Source organism: Balearica regulorum, chromosome 31 (genome assembly GCF_011004875.1).
Source record: "Balearica regulorum gibbericeps isolate bBalReg1 chromosome 31, bBalReg1.pri, whole genome shotgun sequence".
Taxonomy (NCBI): domain Eukaryota; kingdom Metazoa; phylum Chordata; class Aves; order Gruiformes; family Gruidae; genus Balearica; species Balearica regulorum.
Window position 1 is genome coordinate 1,017,075 of NC_046214.1, and position 27,978 is coordinate 1,045,052.

Below are 27,978 nucleotides of genomic sequence, written 5' to 3' on the forward strand. Positions count from 1 at the left end.
GAACTGGGGGGAACTGGGGGGACTGGGGGGGACTGGGATGGACTGGGGGGGACCGGGAGGGACTGGGAGAGACTGAGATGGACTGGGAGGGACTGGGGGGGAACTGGGGGGGACTGGGATGGACTGGGAGGGACTGGGGGGGAAGTAGGGGGGACTGGGAGGTCCTGGGAAATGGACTGGGATATGGTGGGGGGGACTGGGATGGACTGGGAGGTCCCGAGGAGGCACTGCATGGGGGAACTGGGGGGGACTGGGAGGCACTGGGACAAACTGGGACAAACTGGGAGGGATTGGGAAGAGGGTGGGGGAGGGACTGGGGATAATGGGGGAGACTGTTGGGGACTGGGGGAGGTACTGGGGTGAACTGGGAGACACTGGGGGAGACTGGGGTGAACTGGGAGACACTGGGGGGAGACTGGGAGGGACTGGGGATCATACTGGGGTCAGACTGGGGTGAACTGGGAGACACGTTTTGGGGGCAGTGGGACATACTGGGGTGAACTGGGAGATACTGGGGGAGACTGGGAGGGACTGGGGGGCATACTGGGGGAGACTGGGGTGAACTGGGAGACACTGGGGGAGACTGGGAAGGACTGGGACAAACTGGAGGAGACCGGAAGGACCTGGGGGGGGGGGGGGGAAACTGGGATGTACTGGGAGGAACTGGGAACACTGGGAAGGGAGCCCCCCCCGGGGCACCCAAAGATCCGGGAGCCTCGTCCCCTCCCCCACCCCCCCACCCCTCCCCCACCCCCGTGGGCGGGGCCGTGACGTCAAATATTGACCCGCGTGGGGGGAGGGGGAGGGGGGGAGGCCAGAGCACCCAAAGGTCCGGGAAACACCCACCCCTCCCCCCCCCAGGGCACCCAAAGATCCGGGACCCTCCCCCACCCCCACCCCCACCCCCACCCAAAAACCCGGGAATTTCCCCCAAAACACTTTCCCACGCTCAGATTTTGTCATTTTTTTTTTTTTTTCCCCAATTTGGGGTTTTTGGGTGTTTTTTTTGAATCGCAAAGCGGCGGCTTCTCCCAGGTGAATTTTTTTTAATTGGTTTTTTTTTTTTTAAATTTTTTAAACATTTTTAATTTCTTTTTTTTTTTTTTAAGGAGAAAACCTCGAAATTTGAGCAAAACCCCAACCAATAAATCCCTTTCTCGGAGAGGCTTCGCCGTTGATGACCTCAGCGATGAGGCGTGGCGTCGCGATTCCAAATTCCGAAACGTCGGTTTTCGGCATCACTGCGAGGGGGGGGGAGAAGTTAATTCCCCATTTTGGGGGTTTTTTTCCTCTTCTTGGGGATTTTTCTCCTCTTTTTTGGGTTCTTTCCCCCTTTTTTTACCTTTCCACCCTTTTTTTTACCTCTTTTCCCCCTTTTTTACCATTTTCCCCCTTTTTTTTACCTCTTTTCCTCTTTTTTTTACCATTTCCCCCCTTTTTTTACCATTTTCCCCCTTTTTTTAACCTCCTTTCCCCTTTTTTTACCATTTTCCCCTTTTTTACCTCTTTTCCCCTTTTTTTACCATTTCCTCCCCTTTTTTAACCTCCTTTCCCCTTTTTTTACCATTTCCTCCCCTTTTTAACCTCCTTTCTGCTTTTTTTACCATTTCCCCCCCTTTTTTTACCTCTTTTCCCCTTTTTTTACCATTTCCCCCCTTTTTTTAACCTCCTTTCCCCCTTTTTTACCATTTCCCCCCCCTTTTTAACCTCTTTTCCCCTTTTTTTACCATTTTCCCCCCTTTTTTAACCTCTTTCCCCTTTTTTTACCATTTTCCCCCTTTTTTTACCATTTCCCCCCTTTTTTTACCTCTTTTCCCCTTTTTTTACCATTTTCCCCCCTTTTTTAACCTCTTTCCCCTTTTTTTACCATTTTCCCCCTTTTTTTACCATTTCCCCCCTTTTTTGCCTCTTTTGCCCTTTTTTGCCTCTTTCACCCTTTTTTTACTGTTCCCCCCCCTTTTTTGCCTCTTCCCCCTTTTTTAACCATTTTCCCCCTTTCTTTGCCTCTCTCCCCCTTTTTTTACCTTTTCCCCCCTTTTTTGGCTCTTTTCCCCTTTTTTTTACCATTTTCCCCTTTTTTGCCTCTTTCTCCCTTTTTTTATTTTTTCTCCCCTTTTTGCCTCTTCCCCCTTTTTTACCATTTCCCCCCTTTTTTTGCCTCTTTTCCCCTTTTTTACCATTTTCCCCCCTTTTTTTCTCTCCCCCCCTTTTTCTACCTTTTTGCCCCCTTTTTTGCCTCTTTTCCCCTTTTTTTCCCCCTTTTTTACCATTTTCTCCTTTTTTTTTACCATTTTCTCCCCTTTTTTCCTCTTTTGCCCTTTTTTAACCTTCCCCCCTTTTTTGCCTCATTCCTCTTTTTTTTGCCTCATTCCCCTTTTTTTTGCCTCATTCCCCTTTTTTTTTGCCTCATTCCCCTTTTTTTTACCTCTTTCCCCTTTTTTTGCCTCTTTTCGTCTTTTTTTGCCCCTTTTTTTGCTTCTTTCCCCCCTTTTTTTGCCCCTTCCCCCCTTTTTTTGCCCCTTTTCCCCTTTTTTTGCCTCTTTCCCCCTTTTTTGGGGCTCTTTCCCCTCTTTCTCTACACGCGACGACGGGGTCCAACAATGAACCCAACGGTTCCTTCCAGGTGATTTTGGGCCTGGTTTGAGGAGAAAAAGGACGATTTTGGTTAATACGAAGGATGGCACCTGTGAGGGCTTCTCCTGCATGAAATCGGTGGGGGAAAAAAAGGTGATTTTGGTTAAAATTAAGAATTTGGACGATAGATGAAGAGTTCTTGGTGATAGCGGGATGGAGGTGGCATCTATGGGGGCTTCTCTTGCATGAAATTGGTGGGAAAAAAGGTGATTTTGGTTAATCTGATGGATGAAGATCTCTTGATGACGGTGGGATGGAGGACAAGTCATGTGGGCGCGCTCCTTGCGTGAAATTTGTGGGAGGAAAAAGGATGATTTTGGTTAAAATGAAAAGATGGGTCAATGGATGGACGTGTCTTGACGAAGATGTGTCTTGGGTGCTTCTCTTGGGTGAAATTGGTGGGAAAAAAGGCAATTTTGGTTAAAATGAGGAGATGGACATCTCATGATGATAATGGGTTGAAGGATGGCATCTGTGGGGGCTTCCCTTGCGTGAAAGAGTTGGAAAAAAAGGCAATTTTGGTTAATTTGAAGAGATGGACTGATGGATGAAGGTCTCCTGATGAAGGACAACACTCTCCTTGGATTAAATTGGGGGGAAAAAAAAGCAATTTTGGTTAATTTGAAGGGATGGACTGATGGATGAAGATCTCCTGATGAAGGACAACTTTCTCCTTGGATTAAATTGGGGGGAAAAAAGCAAATTTGGTTCATCTGAAGGGACGGGACCAACTTATGGGACATTTTTTCATGATGGGTGGCACCAAGGCCCGCAGGGACACAACCAAGACCAAGCTAGGACACGAAAGATGACAAATATCACCCAAAACAGGACCCAGGTTGTCACCTCCCCGAGGACACTCACGTGGGTGAAGTCGGGCGCTCTCCAGGCTTTGGCCGCCGCCACCACGTTCTCCACCAATTTCCCATCAGGCCCTTGGAGGTCGTTGGCCGCGTTCCCGTCGTAGTTGCCGCACAACCCGCAGAGCTGCTTGCTCAGGTCCTTGGCCACCGTCACGGTCACCTCCCCGGCAGGGCTGAGACCGATGACGAATTCGGGGGTTTGGGTGATCCAGATGGTGCCCTTGGTCTCAGTGATGGTCAACGTGCTGGAGACCTCCACAGGGAAGGTGGCCGGGATCCCGTTGACCTGGAGAAGACATCAATAGGGAGAACATAGCTCCACGCAACGCAACATCGAAAGAAATTGAAATTGGGGTGAAAAAAATTCCAAGAAATAGGTCATTTCTCCACCACCGACCTTCTCCATAGTGGTGGAACCCAAAATGGGGTGAAATCCCTCCATTTTAGGTATGGAGACACGGTGTGAAGCGCCCTGGGCGGGGGGGATATGTGGGATGGAGATGGGGTTGAGGGTTGATCTCGTGGGGTTGGTTCCTGCTTGGGGACCTGGGTGGGACGAGGACTTGGACACCTGGGTTCCCTCCACGGGGCTGGGAGAAGGATCTGGGGTGAAGGAGGGCACCCATGGGTGCTTCCCTTACGTTAAATTACTGGAAAAAAAAGGCAATTTTGGTGAATATAAAGGGCTGAGCAGATGCACGGACATCTCTTGATGATGGTGGGATGGAGGACAACACCCATGGGTGCCTCACTTGTAGGAAACTGCTGGGAAAAAAAGGGTGTTTTGGTCAAAATGAAGAAAAAGGTCAATGCGTGGACAGCTCTTGATGATGGTGGTATGAGGAACAACACACGTGGATGGTTCCTTTCCAAGAAATTGGTGGGGGAAAAGGCAATTTTGGTCGAAACGAAGGGATGGGCCAAGCTGTGAACATCTCGTGATGATGGTGGGCTGAAGGACAGCCCACGTAGGTCCTTCCCTTGCACCAAACTGGTGGAAAACCAGCAGGTTTGGTCAAAAGGAAGGGATGGGCCAACCTGTGAACATCTCGTGATGATGGTGGGCTGAAGGACAGCCCACGTAGGTCCTTCCCTTGCATGACACTGATGGACCTTGCAATATTTTGGTGGAAAAACATGGATTTTTGGTTCCAATGAAGGACGGGAGATCTTTTCAAGTGGCAGCGGGGTGAGGACAACCTACCCAGACCTTCTTATCCCTCTTGACGGTGACGAAGGCCCGGCCGCTGAAGAGGTGAAGGGCCACCACAACCGGCCGGTCTCGATTCTCCCCAACATCAACCAAGAGACGGAACCAAGCGGCGTTACGAGGGTCGCAGAGCGATGTCACCACGTAGATACCGGTGGCCGTGGTGGTACCGGTGATCCCATCGAAGGAGACGAAACGGGCGGCGGGAACCAAAGTGCAACGTCCGGGTTGTTCCACGCAAGCTCGGACGTTGTTTTTGAAACCGCACGTTTGACCGAAGGGACAACCGGCCGGTTGACAGTGCATCCCGCCGGCCGCCTGACACGTACAGCTCTGGCTACAGTCGGAGGAGAGGACGGTTTCGGCGATCTGCAGGGACGGGACAACCCGGAAAGAACGTCGGCGCGTGAGTTTTCTCTCGCCAAAATAGCCGGAAATGGGGGTTTTCCCCCCCGCCAAAAAAAAAATAAATAAGGGCAAGGGCAAGCCGGGTGCATGCACCCCGCGAGGATCGCAAGCGGCGTGCAACGGGGCGTGCGAGGGTGCGACGCTCGCCGTGCGCGGATGCAAGCCTCCGCGGGACGTGTGAGGCTGCAGCGGTCCCCGTGCAAGGATGCAAGTGGGGCGTGCGAGGGTGCAAAGCTCCCCGTGCAAAGATGCAAGCGCAAGAGGGGCGTGTGAGGACGCAACATTCCCCGTGCAAGGATGCAAGTCCCCATGGGGCGTGCAAGGTGCAACATTCCCCCCGCAAAGACGCAAGCGGGGCGTGCAAGGGTGCGACACTCCATTTGCAAGGCTGCGGGTCCCCGTGGGGCGTGCAAGGCGCAACGCTCCCCGTGCGAGGATGCAAAGCTCCACGGGACGTGCAACGCTGCCGTGTTCCCTTCGCAAGGTTGCAAGTCCCCGCGGGGGCGTGCGACGGCTGCAACGCTCCCCGTGCAAGCGTGCAAGCCCCCGCCCCGCCCCGTGCGGCGTGCAACGGCTGCAACGCTCCCCTCGCAAGGTTGCGGCACCCACCTCGAAGTAGCGGCCGCGGTGCAGGCACCCGCAGGAGTCCATGGGGACGCACTCGTCGCCGTTGAAGAGGAAGCCGTCGTCGCAGCGGCAGCCCTCGAAGCACCTCGGGGTGCACTGGGTGCTGACGGAGAGGCCGGCGCAGGTGTGGGCGCAGGTGCGGGTGCAGAGCTCGTAGCGGCTGTTGGAAGGGCAGGAGAGGGCTGGCGGGCGAAAAGCGGAAAGGAAAGCAGCGGATTGCGTCGATCCGGGAGTTATTGGCTCTTTTTTGTTGGGGTTTTTTTTTTTTTGTTGCCCCAAGGGGAAAAAAAACGCAACAAAACCCCCCCCCAAAACCCTCCAAAAACCCAAAAAACCCTCCAAAAAACCCCAAAACCCCCCAAAACACCCCCAACCCCCCCCAAAAAAACCCCAAACCCCCCAAACCCCCCAAAAAACCCAAAAAACCCCCAAACCCTCCCAAAAAACCCAACCCCCCAAAAAACCCCCCCCAAAAACCCCCAAAACCCCCCAAAAAAAGAAAAAGAAAAAAGAAAAAAGAAAGAAGAAAAAGAAAGAAGAAAAAAGAAAAAAGAAAAAGAAAAAAGAAAAAAGAAAAAGAAAAAAGAAAAAAGAAAAAGAAAAAAGAAAAAAGAAAAAAGAAAGAAAAAGAAAAAGAAAAAAGAAAAAGGAAAGAAAAAGAAAAAAGAAAAAAGAAAAAGAAAAAAGAAAAAAGAAAGAAGAAAAAGAAAAAAGAAAGAAGAAAAAGAAAGAAGAAAAAGAAAAAAGAAAAAGAAAAAGGAAAAAAGAAAAAGGAAAAAAGAAAAAGGAAAAAAGAAAAAGGAAAAAAGAAAAAGAAAAAAGGAAAAAAGAAAAAGAAAAAAGAAAAAGAAAAAGAAAAAAGGAAAAAAGAAAAAGAAAAAGGAAAAGAAAAAAGAAAACGAAAAAAGAAAAAGAAAAAGGAAAAAGAAAAAAGAAAAAGAAAAAGAAAAAAGAAAAAAGAAAAAAGAAAAAAGAAGGGAAAAAAGAAAAAAAAAGCGCCACCACCGCATGCAACCGCTTTTCTCCCTGCAACCTTCATGGAAGCAAAGAGCAGCTGCGTGCAACCGCCGCACAGCGGCAGAAACGCAAAAACCCGCTGCGTGGAACTGCTTCCCCCTGCAGAACTGCAAATCCTGAGGCGTGCAACCGTCTTCCCTTACAGAAACACCCCCCCTCGGCACTCAACCCCCCACCCCGGCCCCGCACCCCGATCCTCCGGTGGACTCACGGCACTTGGCGACCGCCCGCCACTCCTGCAGCTGCCCGCCGGCGGCCTGACACGCGGCGGCGTAGGCCTGCAAGCTACGACACGCCGCCGCGACGCCCGCCTTGCCGCACCGCTCCCGCGCGCAGGCGGCCACGTGCTCTCGGGGTTCCACCGCGTCGTGACAGCCGGCGAAAGGTCCCGTCGCGTCCGCCAATACCCCGCAAGGTCCCGGGTCGTCCGAGGAACAGGTCGGAGGTGAGGACCCGTGGGTGCAAGAGGGAGTCTGGGTGCCCCAAGCGGTTCCCAATTCTTGCGGGGCGGTGAGGTCATCGGCGGCGTCGCCGTCGAAGTCGCCGCAGATGCCTTGGACGCGGCGGCGGTAAGCGTCGGGCAGGGTGAGAAGGACGTAAGCGTCGCCGTCGTAGAGGAGTTTGGGGCCGCCCCGCGCTTGTAGCACCCGGTGGGCGCCCTCCTGGGACACCGTCACGGAGCCGCCGGCCAACGTCAGCGGGAGGAGGTGCCGCTCGCCGTCCACCTGCGGGGAGAAAGCGGGAGGGAAAAAAAAAAAAAGGGGGGGTGAACGGAGGGGGAAGGGGGTGCACCCCGAAGCGGGGTTTGCACCCCGGAAACGAGGTTTGCACCCCAAAACAGGGCTTGCACATCAAGCCGTGCACCCCGAAGCGGGGTTTGCACCCTGGAAAGGGGGTTTGCACCCCAAAACAGGGTTTGCACATCAAGCCATGCACCCCGAAGCGGGGTTTGCACCCTGGAAAGGGGGTTTACACCCTGGAAATGGGGTTTGCAACCCAAAGCGGGGTTTGCACCCCAAAACAGGGTTTGCAGAACCTGCTGTGCACCCCAAAGCCGGGTTTGCACCCCGGCACGAGGTTTGCACCCCAAAGCAGGGCTTATACATCTTGCTGTGCACCCCAAAGAGGAGTTTGCACCCTGGAACCGGGGTTTGCACCCCAAAACACAGCTTGCACCCCAAAGCAGGGCTTGCCCATCCTGCTCCACACCATAATCCAGGGTTTGCACCCCGAAAATGACATTTGCAAGCTAAAGACGAGCTTGCACCCCTGGGCTTTGCACCCCGAAGCCGTTGCTGCACCCCAAAGCTGCCCCCACTCACCGTCACCTCCCACTGGGTGCCCCGGGCCATGCCGATGGTGATTCCGTCCACGGTGACCAGCAGCCGGCGGATGACCGGTCCCCCCTTATCGCTCGCCTTCTCCATCTCCACCGCGAATGGCACCACCGGCTTCTCGGCGTCGACGGCCTTGGTCGCCGCCAACGTGTAGGTGCAAGTGCCGGCGAAATACAACGGGCGCCCGTCGAAGGTGCTGTAGGAAACAGCACCCAACACTTGACAGCGCCCGCATCCCTGGGGGTAACAACCCCGTACCCCGTCTTGCACCATGCACGCTTCGTCCGCCGCGCAACCGTCCGGCCGACACTCCACCTCGCCGGTTCCTTTGCAAGTGCAACGCTCGCTGCAACGGGGGCAGGCGAAAAACTCCTCGCCCAATTTGTAATAACGACCCTCGTGCAAGCAACCGCACTGGGCCAGGGGGACGCAACGGTCGCCGCTCAGCAAGAAGCCCTCGTTGCAGAAGCAACCTTCGACGCAGAACGCGGTTTCTTCGCATTCTTCAGTTTCAGTTTGGCCGCGACACGTGGCCGGGCATGCCGGACCGCAGAGCTCGTAGTGTTGGTTCGGGGCGCAGACGAGACCTGCGTGGGGTTGGCGGGAGGGAAATCAGCAAGGGTGACGTTTGCAAAGCTCCAAAAGCTTTGCGCGTGGGACACCCGCAATCTCCCGTGCGAATCAGCAAGCTTCCGTGCGAACCAGCAAGCTTCCGTGCGAACCAGCAAGCTTCCGTGCGTGCGAGCACAACCACCTTCCTGCGTGCGAACCCAACCGCCTTCGTGCGTGCGAGACCCAAAGAATTCGTGCGTGCGAGACCCAAACCATCCGTGCAAGCCAGGCGGACTTCGTGCGTGCAAGTCCAGCCACCTTTGTGCGTGCGAGCCCCAAAAACCTTTGTGCAAACTAGAAAGCCTTCGTGCGTGCAAGCCCTTGGCGCGTGCAAGCCTCAAAGTCTTCATGCGTGGAAGCCCGACCACATCTGTGCAAACCAGAAAGCCCTTCGTGCGTGCAAGACCCAAGCTCTTCGTGTGTGCAAGACCCAAGCTCTTCGTGTGTGCAAGACCCAAGCTCTTCATGCATGGAAGCTGAACCACATCCGTGCAAACCAGAAAGCACTTTGTGCGTGCAAGACCCAAGCTCTTCGTGTGTGCAAGACCCAAGCTCTTCGTGCGTGCAAGACCCAAGCTCTTCATGCGTGCAAGACCCAAGCTCTTCGTGTGTGCAAGAACCAAGCTCTTCGTGTGTGCAAGACCCAAGCTCTTCATGCGTGCAAGACCCAAGCTCTTCGTGTGTGCAAGACACAAGCTCTTCGTGCGTGCAAGACACAAGCTCTTTGTGCGTGCAAGACCCAAGCTCTTCATGTGTGCAAGACCCGAGCTCTTCGTGCATGGAAGCTGAACCACATCCGTGCAAACCAGAAAGCCCTTCATGTGTGCAAGACGCAAGCTCTTCATGAGTGCAAGACCCAAGCTCTTCGTGCGTGCAAGACCCGAGCTCTTTGTGCACGGCAGCCCGACCACATCCGTGCAAACCAGAAACCCCTTCATGCGTGCAAATCCCAAGCCCTTCGCGCGTGCAAGCCCTTCGTGCAAACGAAAAAGCCCTCGTGCGTGCAAACCCCCCCCCCTCCAACCCTCCGCTCAAGCAAAACAGCGTCGCACGCTCAACCACAACCCCCCGGGAGATCCCACCGCCCCCCCCCCCACCACCACCCCCCCCGATCCCCACGTACTGCAGAAGGCGGCGGTGCGCCACCGCTTGATTCGGATGCCGCGGCTCTGACACGCGGTGACGTAGGCGCTGATGGAGCTGCAGACGGTTTCCTGATGCCCCTTGTAGAGGCAGACGTCGAAGAGACAATCGTTGAAGTAGGGGGTCGGGTCGATGGTGCCGTGACAGGCGGCGAAAGGTCCTTGCTTCTTCATCAGGAGACCGCAGTGTTTGTCGCCGCGGTAGGCGCGTTTTTCCGTTTCGGTGCAGACTTTGCAACCCTCGGTACAACCGGCCCAACAACCGGGGACGTCGGCCACCTTCCAGAAATTGGCAAATTGGATTTCGTCGGTAGGTTGCTGCCCGTCGGGCAAAGCGAAGTCATCCTGGGGGTCGTTGTTGGCGTTGCCGCAGAGGCCGCAGACGGCCTGCGAGTAGGTGACGGGGAGGATGACCCTGGCGTAGCTGTACCAGTCGAAGGTGACGATGACCCCAAAGTCGGTCTTGATGAAGCCGTGGATGCCGCTGAGGTAGACGTGGAGCTTGCCACCATGGTTGAAGGGTAGATCCACCAGGATCCCATCAACCTGGAAGGGCGATATGGGTTGAATGTCGCCACGCAATGACTTTGAAGCCCGCCAAGACGCCACGCAACAACTTTGAAGCCCACTGAGACACCACACAATGACTCTGAAGCCCACCAAGATGCCACGCAACAACCTTGAAGCCCACCAAGATGCCGCGCAATGACTTTGAAGCCCCCTGAGACGCCACACAATGACTTTGAAGCCCACCAAGACACCACGCAAGGACCTTGCCACCCACCCAAATGTCATGCAATGACCTTGCACCACACCCAAACACCACGCAAGGACCTTGAAGCCCACCCAGATGCCACGCAAGGACCTTGCAACTCAACTGGCATCTCATTCTCCCCTACCTTGAGCTTCTGGGGGTGCGCCTGGCTGAGGCTGAGGCTCATGTTGTAGACATTCAGGGTGACCTCCTTGGTGTAGGAGACCACGCGGCTTCCCCGGTTGTTGTTCTCCACGGTGACGTTGAAGGGGACAAGGGTGGGGTCGCTGGAGCAGAGGGCAGCCAACTGGTAGACGCAGGTGCCCATGAAGTCATAGCGGCGCCCGTCGAAGGTGGTGTAATGGGGGTCGCCGGTGGCCACGCAGATGAAGTGGCTCTTGGCCACGCACCGCCGCACGCCCTTCACCACGGCGCACTTCTCGCCCGTCTTGCAACCGTCCTCCTTGCACACCACCATGCCCAAATCCGGATCGCACCTACACCGAGACTGGCAGCTCTCATCGGCCCAAAACTCCTCGCCGGGACGGTAGTAACGACCGTCGCGGGTGCAGCCGCAGCTGCCCACCGCCACGCACTGGCCGCCGCTGAGGACGTAGCCCTCGTTGCAGGCGCAGGTCTCCACGCAAGGTTGGGTGCAAGCGGTGGGCGCGTCCCGGTTGGTGCAAGTGGCAGGGCAGGCGTTGCCGCAGGCTTCGTAGTGGCTGTTTTCGGGGCAGGGTAACACTGCGGGGGAGGGAGAAGGAAGGAAACGGGGCAGTTAGAGAGGGAGGATGCAGCAGCAGCAGCACGTGGGCGTGGCAAAGCGTTGGCGCGACGAGCGTTTTGCGTGCGACGTCCTGGGGATGGAGCCCGCACCGCGCGAAAGCATCGAGCGCTTTGCGTGCAACGTCCCTGGGACTGATCCTGCACCGAGCGCTTTGCGTGCAACGTCCCGGGGATGGATCCTGCACCGTGCAAATGCACCGAGCGCTTTGCGTGCAATGCCCCGGGGATGGATCTTGCATCATGTTCGTGAATCAAACGCTTTGCACGCAACATCCCGGATACTACCCCACGCAAATGCAATGATTATTTCGCATGCAACATCCCAGAGCAGGACATTCCCCTGTGCAACTCACACCGAGTGCTTTGCATGCATCATCCCACGCTAGACATTCCCTTTTTTTTTTGCAAAAACCACCCCGCCACATAAACCGAGGAGGAAACCCGTTGCTTACGGCAGCCCGACGGCGTCCTCCAGTCGTGCACGATGGCCCCGTGCTTCTTGCAGGTGGACGCGTAAGCCTCCAGCACCTGGCAGAGGATTTTCTTCGCCCCCTCGCTTATGCACACATCGTAGAGGCAGTTGCGGTAGAAATCCTGGGGCTTGATGATATCATGGCAAGCCTTGAAGGGCCCTTGGAAGGTTTTTTTGATGAGACCGCAGTACTGGTTGCCCCCGTAGAGCTCCTTTTTCTCCTCCTCGCACACCGGGCAGGTGCCTTCGCAATAATCCCAGCAAAACGGGTCGTCGTCCTCGGGAACTTTCCAACCTTCGGCCCAGGCCACCAAGGCGGTGAGGTTGCTACCGCTCTGGGGGACATCGTCCTCGGGTTTGAGGTTGAAGTTACCGCAGAGGCCGCACGTGTGTTTGTAGTAGCTGCTGGGGAGGTCGATGAGCAGATGCCAGTTCCAGTCGTACATTACCCGCAGCCCAAAATCTGTCTCCAGCACGGCGCTGAGCCCGCTCTGGAAGATCTGCACCTTGTCATCCTCCAGCCTCACCGGGAGCAGTGTCAGCACCCCGTTCACCTACGGGTGAGGAGCACCGGACATGAGCGCGATGCGTGCGCACGCCGACATGGGTTTGGGGCGTGCGACCGCCTCGCCGCGGCACGCAATGGCTTCTGCAGGCATCGCTCGCTGCGGCGTGCAATCAACTTGCTGCGGCACGCGATTGCCTGCTGCAGCGGGCGATCGCTACCGGGATGCTCGCAGCGTGCAATCGCCTTGCTCTGGTGACACGGCGGCACGCAATTGCGTTGCAAGGGTGTGCGAGCGCTCGCAGCGCCGTGCAATCGCCTTGCAACGTCGCTGCGGTCGCCCACCGCAGCACGCCGTCACTCTTGGGTTGTTGCTGCAAGTCATGGCACGCAACCGCTGCTGCAGCGATGGCGTAGCGTGCAATTGTCCTCCGCGGCGTGCAACACCCGCTCCCCTGCGGCAAGGCTGAGGGCATGGACCCGCTGTTTGACGTGCAACCACTGCTGCGGCGATCCCGCAGCGTGCGATCACCCGCTGCGGTGTGCAGCTGCCGCTACGGTGATGCCGCGACGTGCGATCGCCTGCTGCGGAGCGCGATATTTGCTGGGATGATGCTACAGCGTAGCAGCAACCTGTCACGGGGTGCAAGCGCTGCTGAGGAGCGTGACTGCCTGCTGCTGCACGCAATTGCCTGCTGCAGTGATGCAATCACTCACCGCGGCAAGGCAAGGATGTCGCGTGGCGCCGCAGCGTGCAACCACCCGCCGGGGTGTGTAATCAGTGTCGCGGCGCTACTAGAGCGTGCAAACCCCCTCTGCGGCGTGCAGTTGCTGCTGTGGTGCTGCTACGACATGCGATCACCCGCTGCGGCGTGCAATCGCTGCTGCAGCGAGCAACCACTGTTACAGCGTGCAACCAACCCACCGCGAGGTCCGTGCACTCCTGGAATGATCCAAACTTGGAGCTAAACCCTCCTCGGGGGCTGCTGAGATGCTCTGTGCGTCAAAACCCCCCTCCAGTTTCATGACATCACTGCCTTCGTCAGGCTTTGCTTTTGCCTCCCCCCGGCTGCCGCCACAAACCTCCTGTGGGGGTATCTCACCAGCTTTGAGGTTTCTTGGAGATCTACCACAGCCACCTTTGGTGGTTTTTAGCTTCCCCGAAGGGCAGAAGACAACCTCGGGTTGCCCCATGCAAGGCAGCGTGTTCCTGGCACATCCCGACATTTCAAAAATCCACATTCTGGTTTGATTGATCAAGCCAAAAAATAACGGTGGCCATGATGGAGCAGGAAGAGGAGTTGAACATGATGGAGGAGATGGATGAAAAAAGGAGGTGGGGAAGAGATGGATGAAAAAAAAAAAAGATGGGGAAAGGCCAATTTTCCCTCCATTTTAGGTCAACTCACCCTGACTTTGCCCACTTCCTTCCGATGGATGGAGATGTGTTGACCGTAGACATTGATGTTGGCCAAGCTCACATAGGAGACGGATTTCACCCCACTCCGGATGTCGTTCTTGGCCTCCACCTTGAAGGGCACTAATTTGGTGTCATTCCCGCAGGATTCGACCATGGTGTAGGTGCAGGTGCCTTGGAAGTCAAAATCGAGCCCGTCGAAGGTGTGGTAGTGGGGATCCCCCCAACCCCAGCAGGTGGCAACCTGGGATGGGACACACTTGGCTTTGCCGTCCTTCAACTTGCACCTCTCCTTGGCCCGGCACTGAAGGGCTTTGCAGGGATCTGGAAGGAAAAGAAACCATGGGAGAAACCACAGGAGATGTCCTAGTGAGGGGCACATCCCACGTCACCATGCAAACCAAGCGTTTTCACTGGTGTTGAGGTCCCACCAAGTGTCCTCTGCTCCCCCTCGGGCTTTGGCAGGAGATTGGCAGCTCCAAGGTGTTAAATCAGAGCACAAGAACCCAAATTTCCCCTTTGCAGCTGTTTTCCCCCCTCCCCATTGCTTGGAAAAGTGTCAGGATTGGGTTTATCATTACCCAAGATTGCACCCGTCCTTCAAGAAGGTGCCACCGTGGTTAAAAAAGAACCTCTGGGTGGATGCAAAACCAAGGGATGGCTTCTCTGAAGCACTTTGCTCCTCCAAAATCCTCCCACCACATCCCTGACCCTCTTAGGGTTGGAGACAGAATCCGTGGCTTCCCATCTCCCCCTTGCTGTAGAGTTTCTACTTCATCCCACACCTCTAAATCAAACATCCAGACCAGCTCCAGGATCTCCTCTAGCTCCAAAATCCCTCCCTTTTTTGGTTTTTTTTTTTGGTTGTTTGGGGTTTTTTTCCCACTCAATCAACTCCATTTTTCCTTACTTTGATTGATGCAACCCAAGACCCCGTCCCGGATTTCACAGGTTTCATCATCGGTGCAGCTGTGGCTGCTGCAAGTCACGCCCGTGCTGGGGACACACGTGCAACGCTGACGGCAGTTGTCCTTCAAGATCGACTCGTAGGGCTGCAGGGCAAGAGGTTGCAAAGCGTGATGAGAAAAGCAAACTGCGTTAGGCAGAAATGCATAAAAACATGGAGAAGGGGGAAAAAAAAAATAAAATCATGCACTGAAGTCTACCGGAGAGAACAAGCAGCTTTGCAAAACGCAAAACTGCTGAGGGACGTCTCGGTTTTGTTGCAAGAAAAAAAAAAAGAGGGAAAAAAGCCCCTAATCGCTTTGCCTTCTTCCACCTCCTCTGAAACAAAAATATGTTGTTATTTAGCATGTTCAGCTGTGGAAATTATTGTGCCTCTCCGGGCATTCCACATCGCTGCTAGCACCTTTATCCCAAGCGATAAAAGAGATGGAAACATCCCAATTTTCTTCATATCCACAGAATCTCTTGGAATATGGAGGATTTTGAGGGGGGGGGGTTTTGGGGCGAGGTGCTTCGGGCTGCGCACACGTCGCTTTTGGAGCAATGTGCTGCAACGTAGGCAGGAGAAAAATGCAAACACACACCCCCCCCCCCAAATAAACCCCAAATTCCCCCAAACTCAGGAATTTACTACCTTGTAATATTTCCCATCCACAAAGCATCCACATTTGTCCTGAGGAACGCAGTTTTGCCTGTCAAAGAAGTACCCTTTGTTGCAGCTGCAACCTTCGACACACTTTTTGGGGCATTTGGAGGCATCTACGAGTCCTGTGCAGCTGTTGACGCAGAAGTTGGTGCAGAGGGAGTAGTTGCTGTTGGCTGGGCAGCTGAGAGCTGGAAGGAGAAGGATGGTGATCCCAAGATTGAACGTTGGGTGGAAGAGCTCGGGGTGGAACCCCAGGGAGATGACAGAGCCCGAACGCTGATGAAAACACGACCCGTTGGCGCTTGGTGTTGTGGAAAAGTGGGAGAAGCCAACGCAAGCACCGACCAGATGATTTTTCCTTGGTGGTGGCTTTTCCCATCTGCCCTCAGCGTCAACGAAAATTCACCCCGTTGGCGCTTGCGTTGGCTTCTCCTCTTTGCCCAAACCGTGGATGGAAACGCAACCGGTTGGCGCTTGCGTTGGCTTTTCTCATTTGTCCTCAACGCCAATGAAAACACACCCCACGGTGTAATTATTTGCACACCGCCGTCATCCTCCCCACCCTGGGCTCCCAACCCAAGAGCGCCATTTCCATCACTCCGTACGTCAAAGGTAGTCATCTCATCTTTTCCCTTAGAAATAAATTGCCTATTTTTCAATTAAATCCAACAGGATGTGACTTCCTGGCCATGGAGAACATTTCCCACCCGTGTTTCCCCTACTTACGGCAGAAGGAAGGTCTTCTCCAAGCCTCAATGGTGACACCGGCATCTTGGCAAGAGGTTGCGTAGCTCTGGATGCTCTGGCAGAGGACAGGGGTGTCCCCATCAGCGAGGCAAACGTCGTGGAGGCAGGCTTGGTAATACAGGGTTGGGTTGATGAGGTGGTGGCAGGACTCAAAGGGACCCTTTGGTTCCAGGAGGATGCCGCAGTAGTTGCGTTTCTGGAGGACCACCTTCTTCTTCTCCGTGCAGATGGGGCAGTCGTCCTGGGAGCACTCATTGCTGCAAGACACATCAGGCGTTTTCCAGGCAGAGCCAAAGACCATCATGTTGGGAGCCTGGTGGCCACTGGGAAGGAGGAAATCGTCGTTGCGTTGCCCGTTGTAGTTGCCACAGAGCCCACAAAGGTGGCCCTGGTAGCTCTGCGGGACCGTGACCGTCACGTGGTGGAGGAGGTCATAGCGTATGATGAGGCCAAAGTCAGTCTGAAGCAGGACGCCCATCCCGTGTTGGTACACCTGGACCTTTCCATTGCTCAGGATGACTGGGAGGTGGTGGGATATGGAGTCCACCTGCGACAGGGAGAGAGAAATCCTCCAGTGAGCCTCAAGGATGCTACAAGGAGGAGGCTGTGGAGGTAGGAACAAAAAACCATTGGGGGAAACACCTTCCAACCAACCTTTTAATGGCTTTATGGTTCCCACTTTGAAACTAGGAGGCAAAGCGGGAATGAGCATGGCTTTATCTTAGAGATAGGGGCGAGGTCTTCCCTCCATCAAGGAAGAACAATTTTTGCTTTCCCATGTTCGCACCTGAAACGAGCTGGACCACAAAACGTGGCCTCACTGTGACCATGCAGCTCTTGCTTCACGCCAGAATCAACGCGAGCCTGAAGACTTTGACACCAGCATGCTTGCCACCAAAAAGTGGTACAGCTGTGCTTCGTGATCCACCATGACAGGTCCCCTGTTGCCTCACACCAAGGTCAACATGAACCTGTAGACATTGTCACCAAAATGTTTGCACTCACAAAAGCGATGGACCACAAAGCACAGGCTGCGACGGTTCCCCTCTCGCCTTGCGTCAAGGTCAACGTGAGCCCGACGTGTTTGATGCCAGCATGTTTGCACCCTAAAAGAGGTGGACCACCATGCGTGGACCTACTACGGACTGTGTCCCTCTTGCCTCATGGCAAAGCCAACACGATCCCATAGACTTTGTCACCAGTGTGTTTGCGCCCAGAAAGAAGTGGACCACGAAGTACCGCCTTACCATGACGGTTCCTCTCTTGCCTCGCCTCAAGGTCAACGTGAATCCGTAGACTTCAACGGACAACGCTTGGATGCCAGAGACCTTCCTCTTCTGCCGAGCGGTCTTCTCGATTTTCACAACAAATGGTTTGACGCTGTCACTGGCGCAGGTCTCCGTGAGGACGTAGGAGCAGGTGCCCGAGATGTTGAAAGCCACCCCATCGAAGGAGAAATAGTTGCGGTCACCGGTGGCCACGCAGACCCCAAGCGTGGCAGGTGGACATTGGAAGACACCATCGATCTCTTTGCCTTCGCTGCCTCCAGGGCAAGAAACTTTTTGGCATTCCACGATGCCGCCAGCCTTGCACTGACATTTCTCCTGTTTGGTTGGGAAGAAGATCTCCTCTGCCTTGTAGTAGAAGTCCTGATGGAGGCATCCGCACCGAGAGATGGGGACGCACTCGTCACCGCTGAGCACGAAGCCTTCGTTACACACGCAGCCCTCCCTGCACCGTTCCGAGCATTTCATCGGGGCGTAGATGCTGCTGCAGGTCTGGCTGCAGTCCTGGGAGCAGATCTCGTAGTGGCTGTTCGCAGGACACGAAATACCTGCCATGAGACGACGAAATTTCGTGAGGAGCAAGGAAATTACAGGCCAGATCCTGCAATTTTTGTGCAATTAGGGGGACACTTGAGCCTGGCGATGAGGTTCAGCAGATGTGAATTTGAGGGGCCTGGTGATGAGGTTCACCAGATGTATATATCTTTTTTTTTTTTTTTTTTAACCAATTCATTGTTAAATCTCATCTCTTCCTCACTGTAGACACGATGAGGGAAGGGACGTCCATAAGGGACATTTCAACCCTTCTGAGGTGGGGTTTTAGGCCCCTGAATCACCTGGTTTTTCCCCATTGTCGTGGAGGAAACGAGGACGTTCCCTCAAGCGATGGAATTACTCCCACATTGGGTCCCCAATCAACTTCCAGGGTAGGTCCCTCTCCCCTGATTTAGATATTTTTTGGTGCATCTCATGGGTTTTTCCCCTTTGAACGATCCAGGCAATTAGCCCTCACTCTCATTTTAGCCAACGCAAAGAAATTGGGACTTATCGGAGCTAAATTATTTGACCCGTCACAGTCGGATGAGACATCTTGTTCCTTGGAAGGATTTGTTTCCGGGCATTGGCTGTAAACAGAGATGATGGGACCAACCTCGGCGTTGGGTGGGATAAAGCACCACTAAGTGAGATGATTCCCACCTCTGGTTCATCCCCACATGAGTCTGGCCCGGGATTGGGGTTCCCTTGGACATTCATCACCTCTCATAAAGCAAAACCCCCTCCAATTAGCCCAACTTACTGCAGAAATTGTCCGTCCGCCATTTCCCAATGTTCACGCCAACGGCCTGGCAGGCAGCGGTGTAGCGGGCGATGACCTGACATACCACATCTTCTTGGTCCGGGAAGAGGCAAAAATCATGCACGCAGTTTTGGAAGTATTTGATGGCGTCCACATGAGCGTGGCAAGCTCTGAAGGGTCCCTCCACTTGTGAGATGATCTTACAACCCATCTTTGTGACCTCCTGGTGCCGCAGAGCCGCTGTTATGGCAGGACATTCCACCTGCGACAGTTCCACGCAACCTGGGATGTCGGTCACCTTCCAGCTGTGCCCTAAGGCGTCTGGGTTTGATGTCCTTTGGCCGTTCTTCATCATCATCTCATCACCCACGTTCCCGTTGTAGTTCCCGCAGAGGCCGCACAGGGCGTTTGCGTAAGTGCTGGGCGCTGACACGGTGACTTGGCTTCGCCAGTCGTAGGTGACAGTGAGGCCAAAGTTTGTCTCTACCACCGCCTCCTGCCCACCTCTGTAGATGGAGATCTTCTTATCTCTGTGTTGATACGGTAGGTTGACCAACCGGTCATCAATCTAGGGACAAAAGCAAAAAAAAAAAGAAAAAAAAAAGGATAATAAAATTTGGTATCCAATGGGAAAGGCAAATTGTGTTGTCTCGCCACCTGTAATTTGGGCTTCAACCCAAAGCACCCAAATTATGAAGAAGACGACTTTTCAGATTTAATCATCTGCCCCAAATCCAGATGCCCACCAGCTTTGAGGTGAACGGTGCCTGAAGCTCCACGGCTTATGTCAAGCACCAATCTCCCGCTTCGGGTGGAGATCCTGATGTTTAGGCAATTAAATCTCATCTCGATTAACGTGGGACAAGCGGACCTGGTAGCTCTGGATCTCAGTGACGTGGTTGGAGAAAAATATTCAGTGTTAGCCAATACAGAAAAAAAAAAAAAATTAAAAAATAGAGGAGTCAGGGTGGAAGAGAAGAAATGGGACAAGGAGGTTGGGGTGAGGAGGAGAAAGTGAAGAACGTGGAGATTAGATAAACATTTGCTAAACTCACCGTGATTTTGCCGGGGTGTTCCTGGCTGATCACGATGATTTTGCCGTAGACTTTGATCGTCACGACAGCGATGGAGGACAGAGGTTTGTCGTCCTGGCGGCCATTCTGCACCAGCACCTGGAAGTCCACCAAACCTTGGTTCTTCTTGCACAACCCAGCGAATTGGTACATGCACGTGCCCTGGAAGATGAACTTCCCTCCATCGAAGCTCTCGTAGTGGGTGCCACCGACCGCTGTGCAGGTCCCATAGCTCTTGGGATAGCAATCCTGGATGCCCTCTTCCACCCGACATTCTTCTCCGGCACGGCAGCCGGCCAATCGGCATACGGCCTTCTGGGATTTCGCATCACAGACGCAGCGTTTGGTGCAAGTGTTGTCACCCCAAAACTCTTCGTGGAGGCCGTGGAGGAGGCCGTCAAAGACGCAGCCGCATTCATCCTTGGGGATGCACTTGTTCGCGTCGAATATGAAACCTTCTTGGCACTTGCAGGTCTCCACGCAGGTGGAGGCATCGCAGTGAGCCGGCAGCGCATCGTTGTTGCAGGTGGCGGGGCAGGCAGTGCCGCATATGGTGTAATTGCTGTTCTTCGGGCAGGAGAGAGCTGTCAAAAGGATGGGACACCATGGTCATGGTGGGATGGGACACCACGGCCGTGGTGGGATGGGACACTATGGTCGTGGTGGAGATTATGCTCCGTGAGAAAGTGCAGCAGAGTTCTAAGAAAACCTGTGTGGGCTTCCTGGAGTCTTACACGTACTTTCTAGAGTCTTCATGAACTTACTGGATCTTCTGCATGGACCTTCTGAATGGACTTTCTAGAGTTTGCATGGACTTCCTGGACTTTCTGGGCTATCTACCTGGGCTTTTGGGAGTCTCCATGGACTTCTTGGACCTCCTGCACAGAATTTCTGAGTGGACTTTCAGGAGAGACTTTTGGGAGTCTCCATGGACTTTCTGGACCTTCTGCATGGACTTCTGGGATTTGGACTTTCTGCACACTTTCTGGAGCCTGCATGGACTCTCTGGACTTTCAGCAGAGGCTTTTTGAAGTCTCAAAGGACTCTGTACCTTCTGAATGGACTTTCTGCATGGACTTTTGGGACCTGGACTTTCTGGACTATCTACTGGGACTTTTGAGAGTCTCCCTGGACCTTCTGCATGGGTTTTTGTGAGTCTTCATGGACTTACAGGACCTTCTACATGGATTTTTTGGGAGTCTCCATGGTCTCCCTGGACCTTCTGTATGGACTTTTGGGACTTGGACTTTCTGCACAGACTTTCTGGAGCCTGCATGGACTTTCTGGACTTTCAACAGAGACTCTTCAGAGTCTCAGACGACTTTCTGGACCTTCTGAATGGACTTTCTGACCTTTCAGTGGAGACTTTTAGGAGATTCTATTTGGACTTTTGGGACTTGGGCTTTCTGGAGTTTCTACCCAATCTTTCTGTATGGACTTTCCGGACTTTCTACATAGACTTTCTGGAGTTTCCATGGACTTTCTGGAGTCTGCATGGACTTTTGGGGCTTTCTTCTTAGACTTGCTGCAATAACCGTTTCCAGCCCATGAACCTGCATCCTTGGGACCCACAGACCTTTCAGGCCCAGCTTTGTGCAGCCTAACTCAAAACGACCCAGCTCCGCCTCATTTGGGAGATCAAGAGCGCTAATGAGAGACAATCATCTCCATTGGTGCGATTTCCCTTTTTTGGCCTGTTTTCTGCTCATTCCCATCCCATCGCCCCTTAATTCCACCCGTCTTAATTAAGGTCGCAGCGCCCTGCCCACCCAGGAGGAGGATTTTCTGCCAACCAGGAGCTACTCACGACAACGTGCCAGCGTCCTCCAGTCAGAAATGGTGACTCCCTCCTCCTGGCAGGCGTCCGCGTAGGCTTTGAGGGCTTGGCACAGCTTGGCGTGGAGCCCATTGTTCACACAGACGTCGTAGACGCAGTTTTTCAGGTAGATTTTGGGGTCGATGGTGGCGTGGCAGTGTTCGAAGGGCCCCGGGCGTTGGGTGAGCAACCCGCACGACGTCTCCCCCTTGTACTTCACCGCCTCCCCCCATTGGCAACGTCCGCATTCTCCGCTGCAGCTGTCCCAGCAGCGATGGCCCTCATGGGCCACCTTCCAGCTCTGGCCCAGCGACACGGCGTCCTGCGCCAGGTTGCCATCGGGCATGAGGGCATCATCCTGGGAGTCACCGTTGCTGTTGCCGCACATCCCGCACACTGTGCCGGAGAGCCTACTGGGAAGCTTCACCATCACGTGGTCATCCCAGTTGTAGAGGATCTTCAGACTGAAGTTGGTTTCAATCAACACAGACGTGCCCTTCTGCTGCAGGTGGAGTTTCCCTTGAGCGAGGGAGATGGGGAGGCGGGAGCAATGGTTGTTCACCTGGAGGAGAAAAAAAAAACCAAACAACAAACCACGTGAAAAAGAAAAGGGGCAAAAAGTTGGGGTTTTTGAACTTTGAGGTGTCTTCTTGCAAGAGACGACCATGCAGTAGCGTCACCGACTCAGGCATGGCAAATCATAGAATCGTTTAGGTTGGAAAAGACCCTTCAGATCATAAATACATTATTCCAGTGAAATAATGCAATATTGCTTTGGATTCCATAATTATTTTTCTTGCATACCCTCACAATGCCGTTCTCGGATCTGACCACAACGATAGTAATGTCATAGACGCGGACAGTCACGGAGCCAATGTAGGAGACTTTTGGGTTGCCCCTGTGTTCGTTTTTGGCCTCGACGCTGAAGACGGGTAGGGTTGGATCCGAATCGCAGGTCTTGGTCAAGGTGTAGGTGCACGTGCCCATTAAATCGAAGTGTTTCCCATCAAAGGTTTGGTAGTGGGGATCACCAGTAGCCCAGCAGGTCGAGAAGGTTTCGTGGATGCAGGTGGATTGCCCATCTGCGATCCCGCACTCCTCCTCCCATTCCAGGTAGTCAAAGAAAGGTGAAGAAGAAGCTGCAGAAAAAGGGAAAAAAACATGGATGGCAGCCACGGAGAAGACCCAGCCATTGGCAAGACGCAACCATGCGTTGGACCTACTTACATGTGGCGCAAAGGCCGGTGAAGCCGTAACCGGCATAATGCTGGAAACCGAAGACCAGGAGCCCGAGGGGCGTCTGCTGGTGCTCAGCGGTCTGGATTTCCGATGGCTTGCTCATGGTGACGGTGGCCCAGGAGAATTCTGTGCCAGGAATTGCTTTCCAGGACATGGTCCTCTTTGTCTTCTTGTTGAGGGTGGTGGTGCTGGTGTCCACATTACGGGCGATGAGGACCACATGGTTCTCGTAGTCATCCAGGCTGCTGACCCGGTAAGACGTGCAGTAGGAGGAGATGGGTGGGATGTTGAGAAGGAAGGGGTCTTTCTTCGAGGCACCGGTGAAGAAGTAAAGCACCTGAATTGCAGCCGAAGCGCTCAGGGAAAGAGGCAAATTTTGGCTCATCTCGAACTTGAGGACTTGCCCAGGCAAGACATCCTCAGTGGTCGCCACATTATTTCTGGTGTAGGTGATGGAGGCTTTCTCATCCGCCACCACGTAGGCGAAGTCGGTGTACGTCTGCAAGGGGTTGGGTGGGACGACGTAGGCTTTCCCCCACAAGGAGACAGGCAGAAGCTGCTCAACCACGTAGTCGCAACCCGTGTTTATCTTCACGCAACTGTGTCCGCTGAGGACCAGGATGGCGTTGTCTGACGTGATCTTGGTGCCGGACAAATCGTAGATGCTTTGAAGCTGGAAGCTCTGATAGGGGTTCAAGGAGATGTGGAGGGTGGACCCAGGGGAGTAATTCCTCCCTGAGTAATAAAACTTGCCCTTGACATTGATGGAAACGGTGGCCGAGGTCTTCCCGGCGGCCACAGCAAACTCACTCAAGCCTTCTGTCGTGGTGCTCCCCGGCGTCACCACGTAATATTTGTTGCCCAATTTATCTACGGGCAAAACGGCGGTGGCACCCACGGTGTAACTTTTGTAGCTGACGTAGACCACGGAGATCTCCTTGGTGGACTGAATCAAGATGGCTTTATCCAAAAGTTGGCTGCCGACGAGTTCCGCGTTGCTGGGGATGCGGAGAGAAACCGTTTGGTCTTCTCCAACGGTGACAGCGGTGGTGAAGGTGCCGCCGTGCATCCTCACCGTCACCTTGGTGGAGTTGAAGTAACCCGTCAAGAGGAGCCGGATGTCGGCATGGGTGCCTTCCGCGTCATTCTGCAGGAAGACGGTGAAGAATTCCTTGCCACGGAAAGTTGCGGTGGAAAGACCTGGAAAAAGCAGCAGAAAAGGGTTTTTGGGGGGTTTTTTGGGTTGGGGTTTTTTTTTGGTGTAGAAATTATAGTAGAAATTTCTGCCAAAAAAAAAAAAAAAATCCAAATAAAGAGATAAGGCTGCTTCTTTTTTTGGTGTAGAAACTTGTGATAAGAAGTTCTGCAAAAAATTTAAAAAAAAAAAAAAGAAAGAATGAGGGGATTTTTTAGCTGAAAAAAACCCGGCATAGAATGTTCTGGGGAAAAAAAATTCAAAATAGGGAATAACATTTTTTTGCGGCAGAAAGAGCGGAAAGTTGGGGGGAAACAAGGAAATAAATTTTGCTGCGGAAATGGCAATAGAAGTTGCTGAACATTAGAAATTAGGGACTAATGCTTGGTTTTGGGTTTTTTTTTTAAATTTTTTTCTTGCAGAAATGTAAAGTTAGAAAGTCTTGGAAAATTAAAATGGGGAATAAAGGTGTTTTGCTGCAGAAATAGCAATAGAAAGTGTGGGGTGTGGGGGGGTTTTACTGCTTTTTTTTTTTTTTAAGCACATAATAAAGGGGGTTTATTGCAGAAATTGTAGCAGAAAAAAAAATTTAAAAAAAAATCAGGAAATAAGGGCATTTTGCAGCAGAGACCTGCAGTAGAAAGTTCTAGGGGAAAAAAAGGGGGGGAAAAGGGTTTTTTGGGATGCAGAAACTGCAAGAAAGTCCTGAAAAAGCTGGGTCAGGAATAAATTGCTGCAGAAACTTGCAGTAAAAAGCCTTAAAAAACCCCAGGTAGTAAGGGCTTTTGTTGCTGAGGGAAATAAAAATAAAAGTATTTTGCTGGAAAAAAATGGGAAATACGGTTTTTTTCTGAAAAGGAAATGAGTAATAAGGGATTTTTGGTGAAAATAAAACAGGTTTTAAGGGCTTTTTGATGAAGAACTCCTAGGCAGAAAGGGATTTTCTTTAAAAAAAAAAAAAAAACAGCAATAAAAACAGGCGATAAAGGCTTTTAAAAAAAAAAAAAATTAAAGAAAAAACAAATGCAGGTGTGTGGCTGTTTCCTAAACAAAAAAAAGTTATTTTTTTTCTTTAAAAATACTAATAAGGACTTTTTCTGAACAGGAAAAAACCCAACAAACCATAAACAATAAGTAAGAGGGATTTTTTTTTAAAGAAATAAGTGATAGGATTAATTTTTTTTGGTGAAAATAGAACAGGTGGTAAGGGATTTTGGGGGGGGTGTGGTTTTTTGGGGATTTTTTTTTTTTCATCTTATAAAACAGGTGATAAGGTGGTTTGGGTTTGGTTTTGGTTTTTTTTTTTGGCAGGGGAAAAAAAAAAAAAAACCACAAAAAAAAAAACCAAAACCACAACCAAAAAAAAAGGTTAAAAAGAGCTTTTTTTTTTCCTTGTTAAGAAAAAAAAAACAACAACAAAAACCAAACGGGTAATATGGGCTTTTTTTTTTTTTTTTTAAATAATAATTAAAAACCCCCAAACCAAACAACTGGGAATAATGGCATTTTATATCATGAACAGGTGAGAAGGATTTTTTTTATTAAAAAAACCCCACAAAACTACAGGGAACAAGGTTTTTTGGGTTTTTTTCCTTAAAAAATCCTTGAACAAAACTGGGAAGGAATTATCGCTCAAAACCAACAGTTAATATAGACTTTTTTGGCAAAAAAATAAGGGAATTAGGGCTTCTGCTGGGAGAAAATAATTTAAAAAAAGGAGGTGATGGGGCACTTTGATTGAAAAAAAATTTAAAACAGGTGATAAGATTTTTTTTTCTGAAAAATAAAAGATCAACAGGTAATAAGAGTTTATTGGAGGGGTTTTTTTTTCCTAAAACCAGCTAATTTGGGTACTTTTTTTTTTTTTCCTTAAAGAATCCAAGGAATAAGGGCATTTAGGTAGGGGAAAAAAAAGGAAATTATGAGGTTTGGCTGGAAATAAAACCAGATAATAAGGTTTTTGGTGGGGTTTTTTGGTGTTTTTTTGGGTTTTTGGTTTTTTTTTTTCCCTGAAAGAAAAGTAGCTAATAAGGGCTTTTTGCTGAAAAAATGAACAGGTGATAGTGGGGGTTGGTGAAAAAAGTAGGAATTTTTACCCTAAAAAAAGGTGATAAGGGATTTTTTTACTGAAAAATTGCAAATAAAGACTTTTTTTCACGGGGAAAAAACCCCCATAAACCAGAAAAAAAATGGGTTTTTTCCTGAAAACAGCCCCCAGGTGAATAAGGAATAAGGAGGTCTTTTTCTTAAAATAAAAACAAATAGCTTTTTCCTTAAAATGACACAAAAAAGAGACAATCAGGGCTTTTTCCCTCCCTAAAAGAAAGTCCCAGTGTATAAGGGCTTTTCTTTTTAAATAAAAATTAATATTTTTTTAGCTCAAAAACCCCCAAACAGGGAACAAGTGGGGGTTTTTTTCTTTAAAAAAATGAGGAAATAAGGTCTTTTATTTCTTTGGGGGGGGGGGGGGGAAGACGATAAGGGCTCGTTGCTGGAAAAAAAAAAAAGCTAAAATAAAAAAACCCACAAGTGATAAGGACTTTTTGGTCCAAAAAACCAAAAAATAATAAATCAGGGGACGTGAGATTTTTAGCGAAGAGGCAAAGAGGTGATAAAAATCTTTTTTTTTTTTTTTTTTTTCTGGGGGAAAATGAGGGAATAATGGAAATTTTCTGAAAAACAAAGAGGGAAAAGGGACTTTTTTATTGCAGAAAGCCCTAAAATAAGACCCAAATCCATGAAATTAGGATTTTTTTGGGGAGGGGGGTGTTGTTTCTCACCACAGAAGAGAGCCAACCAGGCTGGGAGTTGCCACATCCTGCCCATCGCCATCGCTGGGGGATTTAAAAAAAAAAAAAAAAGACGAAAATTACAAAAATGTACTTTTTTTTGGAAGAAAGAACACCCCACACAGGGACAAGCAGGAGCCCAGAGGGGACCCAGGTGTCTCCAACATCTCCTCTTGGGCCAAAATTTTCCCAAAAATCCTTGGTTTTACCCCATGGAAACCTCTTACAACTCATTTTGTGTTGGAGTTGAATCCTTCTTGACCCCCTCCCTTGGCCCAAGGACACCCCAGTTGTCCCCTTGCCACCCCATCCAACCCAACAATCTCCAAACCCCTTCCTGATGCCACCTCGAAGACCTCATCCATCCCCCTCTTTCCATCAAACCTTCCACAAATCCTCCCAAGAATTAATTCCCCCCCCCCCCAAATTACCAAAATTCAGGTCAAAAAGAGACCAAATTACTGGGACAATCCTCTCTTCACTTCCTCGATGTTCTCAGAACTGCTGGTTCTCAACGTCTGGTGGGGTCAACACCCGGATTGGGGCTTTCTAGCATGGATTTCGTCAAAAATAACTCACCTTGGACTTGGGAGAGAGAAAATAAACCCTTTCTTCCGTGGTTTTAGACTCAGTTTAACCCACCCGAGACTCTGCTTGGTGGGTGAAGGCATCACTGACACCTTGGTTTGCTCAGATGGGACAAACCTGAGCTCACGCCCGAAAGAACGAGGAAAAATAATAAGGAAAAAAAAAAAGCAAATTAAGACCCTCAACTCCACGGCACTTACCGGTGGGCTCCTTCTGCCTCAGTGTCTTTATTTCTGCTCCCCGAAACCCATGAACGCGTGAAAAAAACCCAACAACCACTGCAGTGTTGGTCCCAAAAACCTCCCTTTTTATAACCGAATGAGGCTTATCTGGTTTTTCTTGAGAAGCTCTCCACAGAGCTCCCCCCGGGACCAACAGATGAAGGAATTGGCTCTGAAAAGGGCTGATTTCAGCTAATTCAGCAGAATATTACAAAAAGGGTTGGGGCCACCGGGTCCTGGCACGGCCCCAGCAGGTCAAGTTGCGAAACCACCTCCAGGGTTCCTAAGAATTGGGAGTTCCTGGTGCACGTGGTGGAGTCAGGATGTGAAA

At 51.7% G+C, this 27,978-nt stretch overlaps 1 protein-coding gene across 1 annotated transcript; it reads right to left on the minus strand.

Annotated features, from left to right (window-relative positions):
• Positions 1–1,076: 1,076 nt before the first annotated feature.
• Positions 1,077–27,691, minus strand: LOC142598852 (IgGFc-binding protein-like). Its single transcript, XM_075738275.1, has 21 exons — positions 27,627–27,691; positions 26,830–26,883; positions 22,843–24,054; positions 22,420–22,754; positions 21,607–22,177; positions 19,782–20,383; positions 18,727–19,294; positions 17,391–17,977; positions 16,123–16,690; positions 15,385–15,584; positions 14,695–14,836; positions 13,777–14,108; positions 11,843–12,416; positions 10,750–11,348; positions 9,832–10,396; positions 8,082–8,683; positions 6,971–7,484; positions 5,725–5,924; positions 4,702–5,076; positions 3,499–3,783; positions 1,077–1,241 (listed from the first exon to the last, which is right to left on the minus strand). The coding sequence occupies exons 2-21, from the start codon at positions 26,879–26,881 to the stop codon at positions 1,239–1,241; spliced, it is 8,886 nt and encodes a 2,961-aa protein (XP_075594390.1). The 5' UTR covers positions 26,882–26,883; positions 27,627–27,691; the 3' UTR covers positions 1,077–1,238.
• Between the last annotated feature and the right edge of the window lie 287 nt (positions 27,692–27,978).

Excerpts from the sequence above, each read along its gene's own strand:
- LOC142598852 (XM_075738275.1), bottom strand. The coding sequence starts at position 26,881 with ATGGCGATGGGCAGGATGTGGCAACTCCCAGCCTGGTTGGCTCTCTTC. Across the intron at positions 16,691-17,390 it reads GCAAGAGAGGAACCGTCATG|GTGGACTCCATATCCCACCA; the intron begins GTAAGGCGGTAC and ends TCCCTGTCGCAG. Across the intron at positions 14,109-14,694 it reads CTTGGGTTGCATCAATCAAA|ATCCCTGCAAAGCCCTTCAG; the intron begins GTAAGGAAAAAT and ends TTTTCCTTCCAG.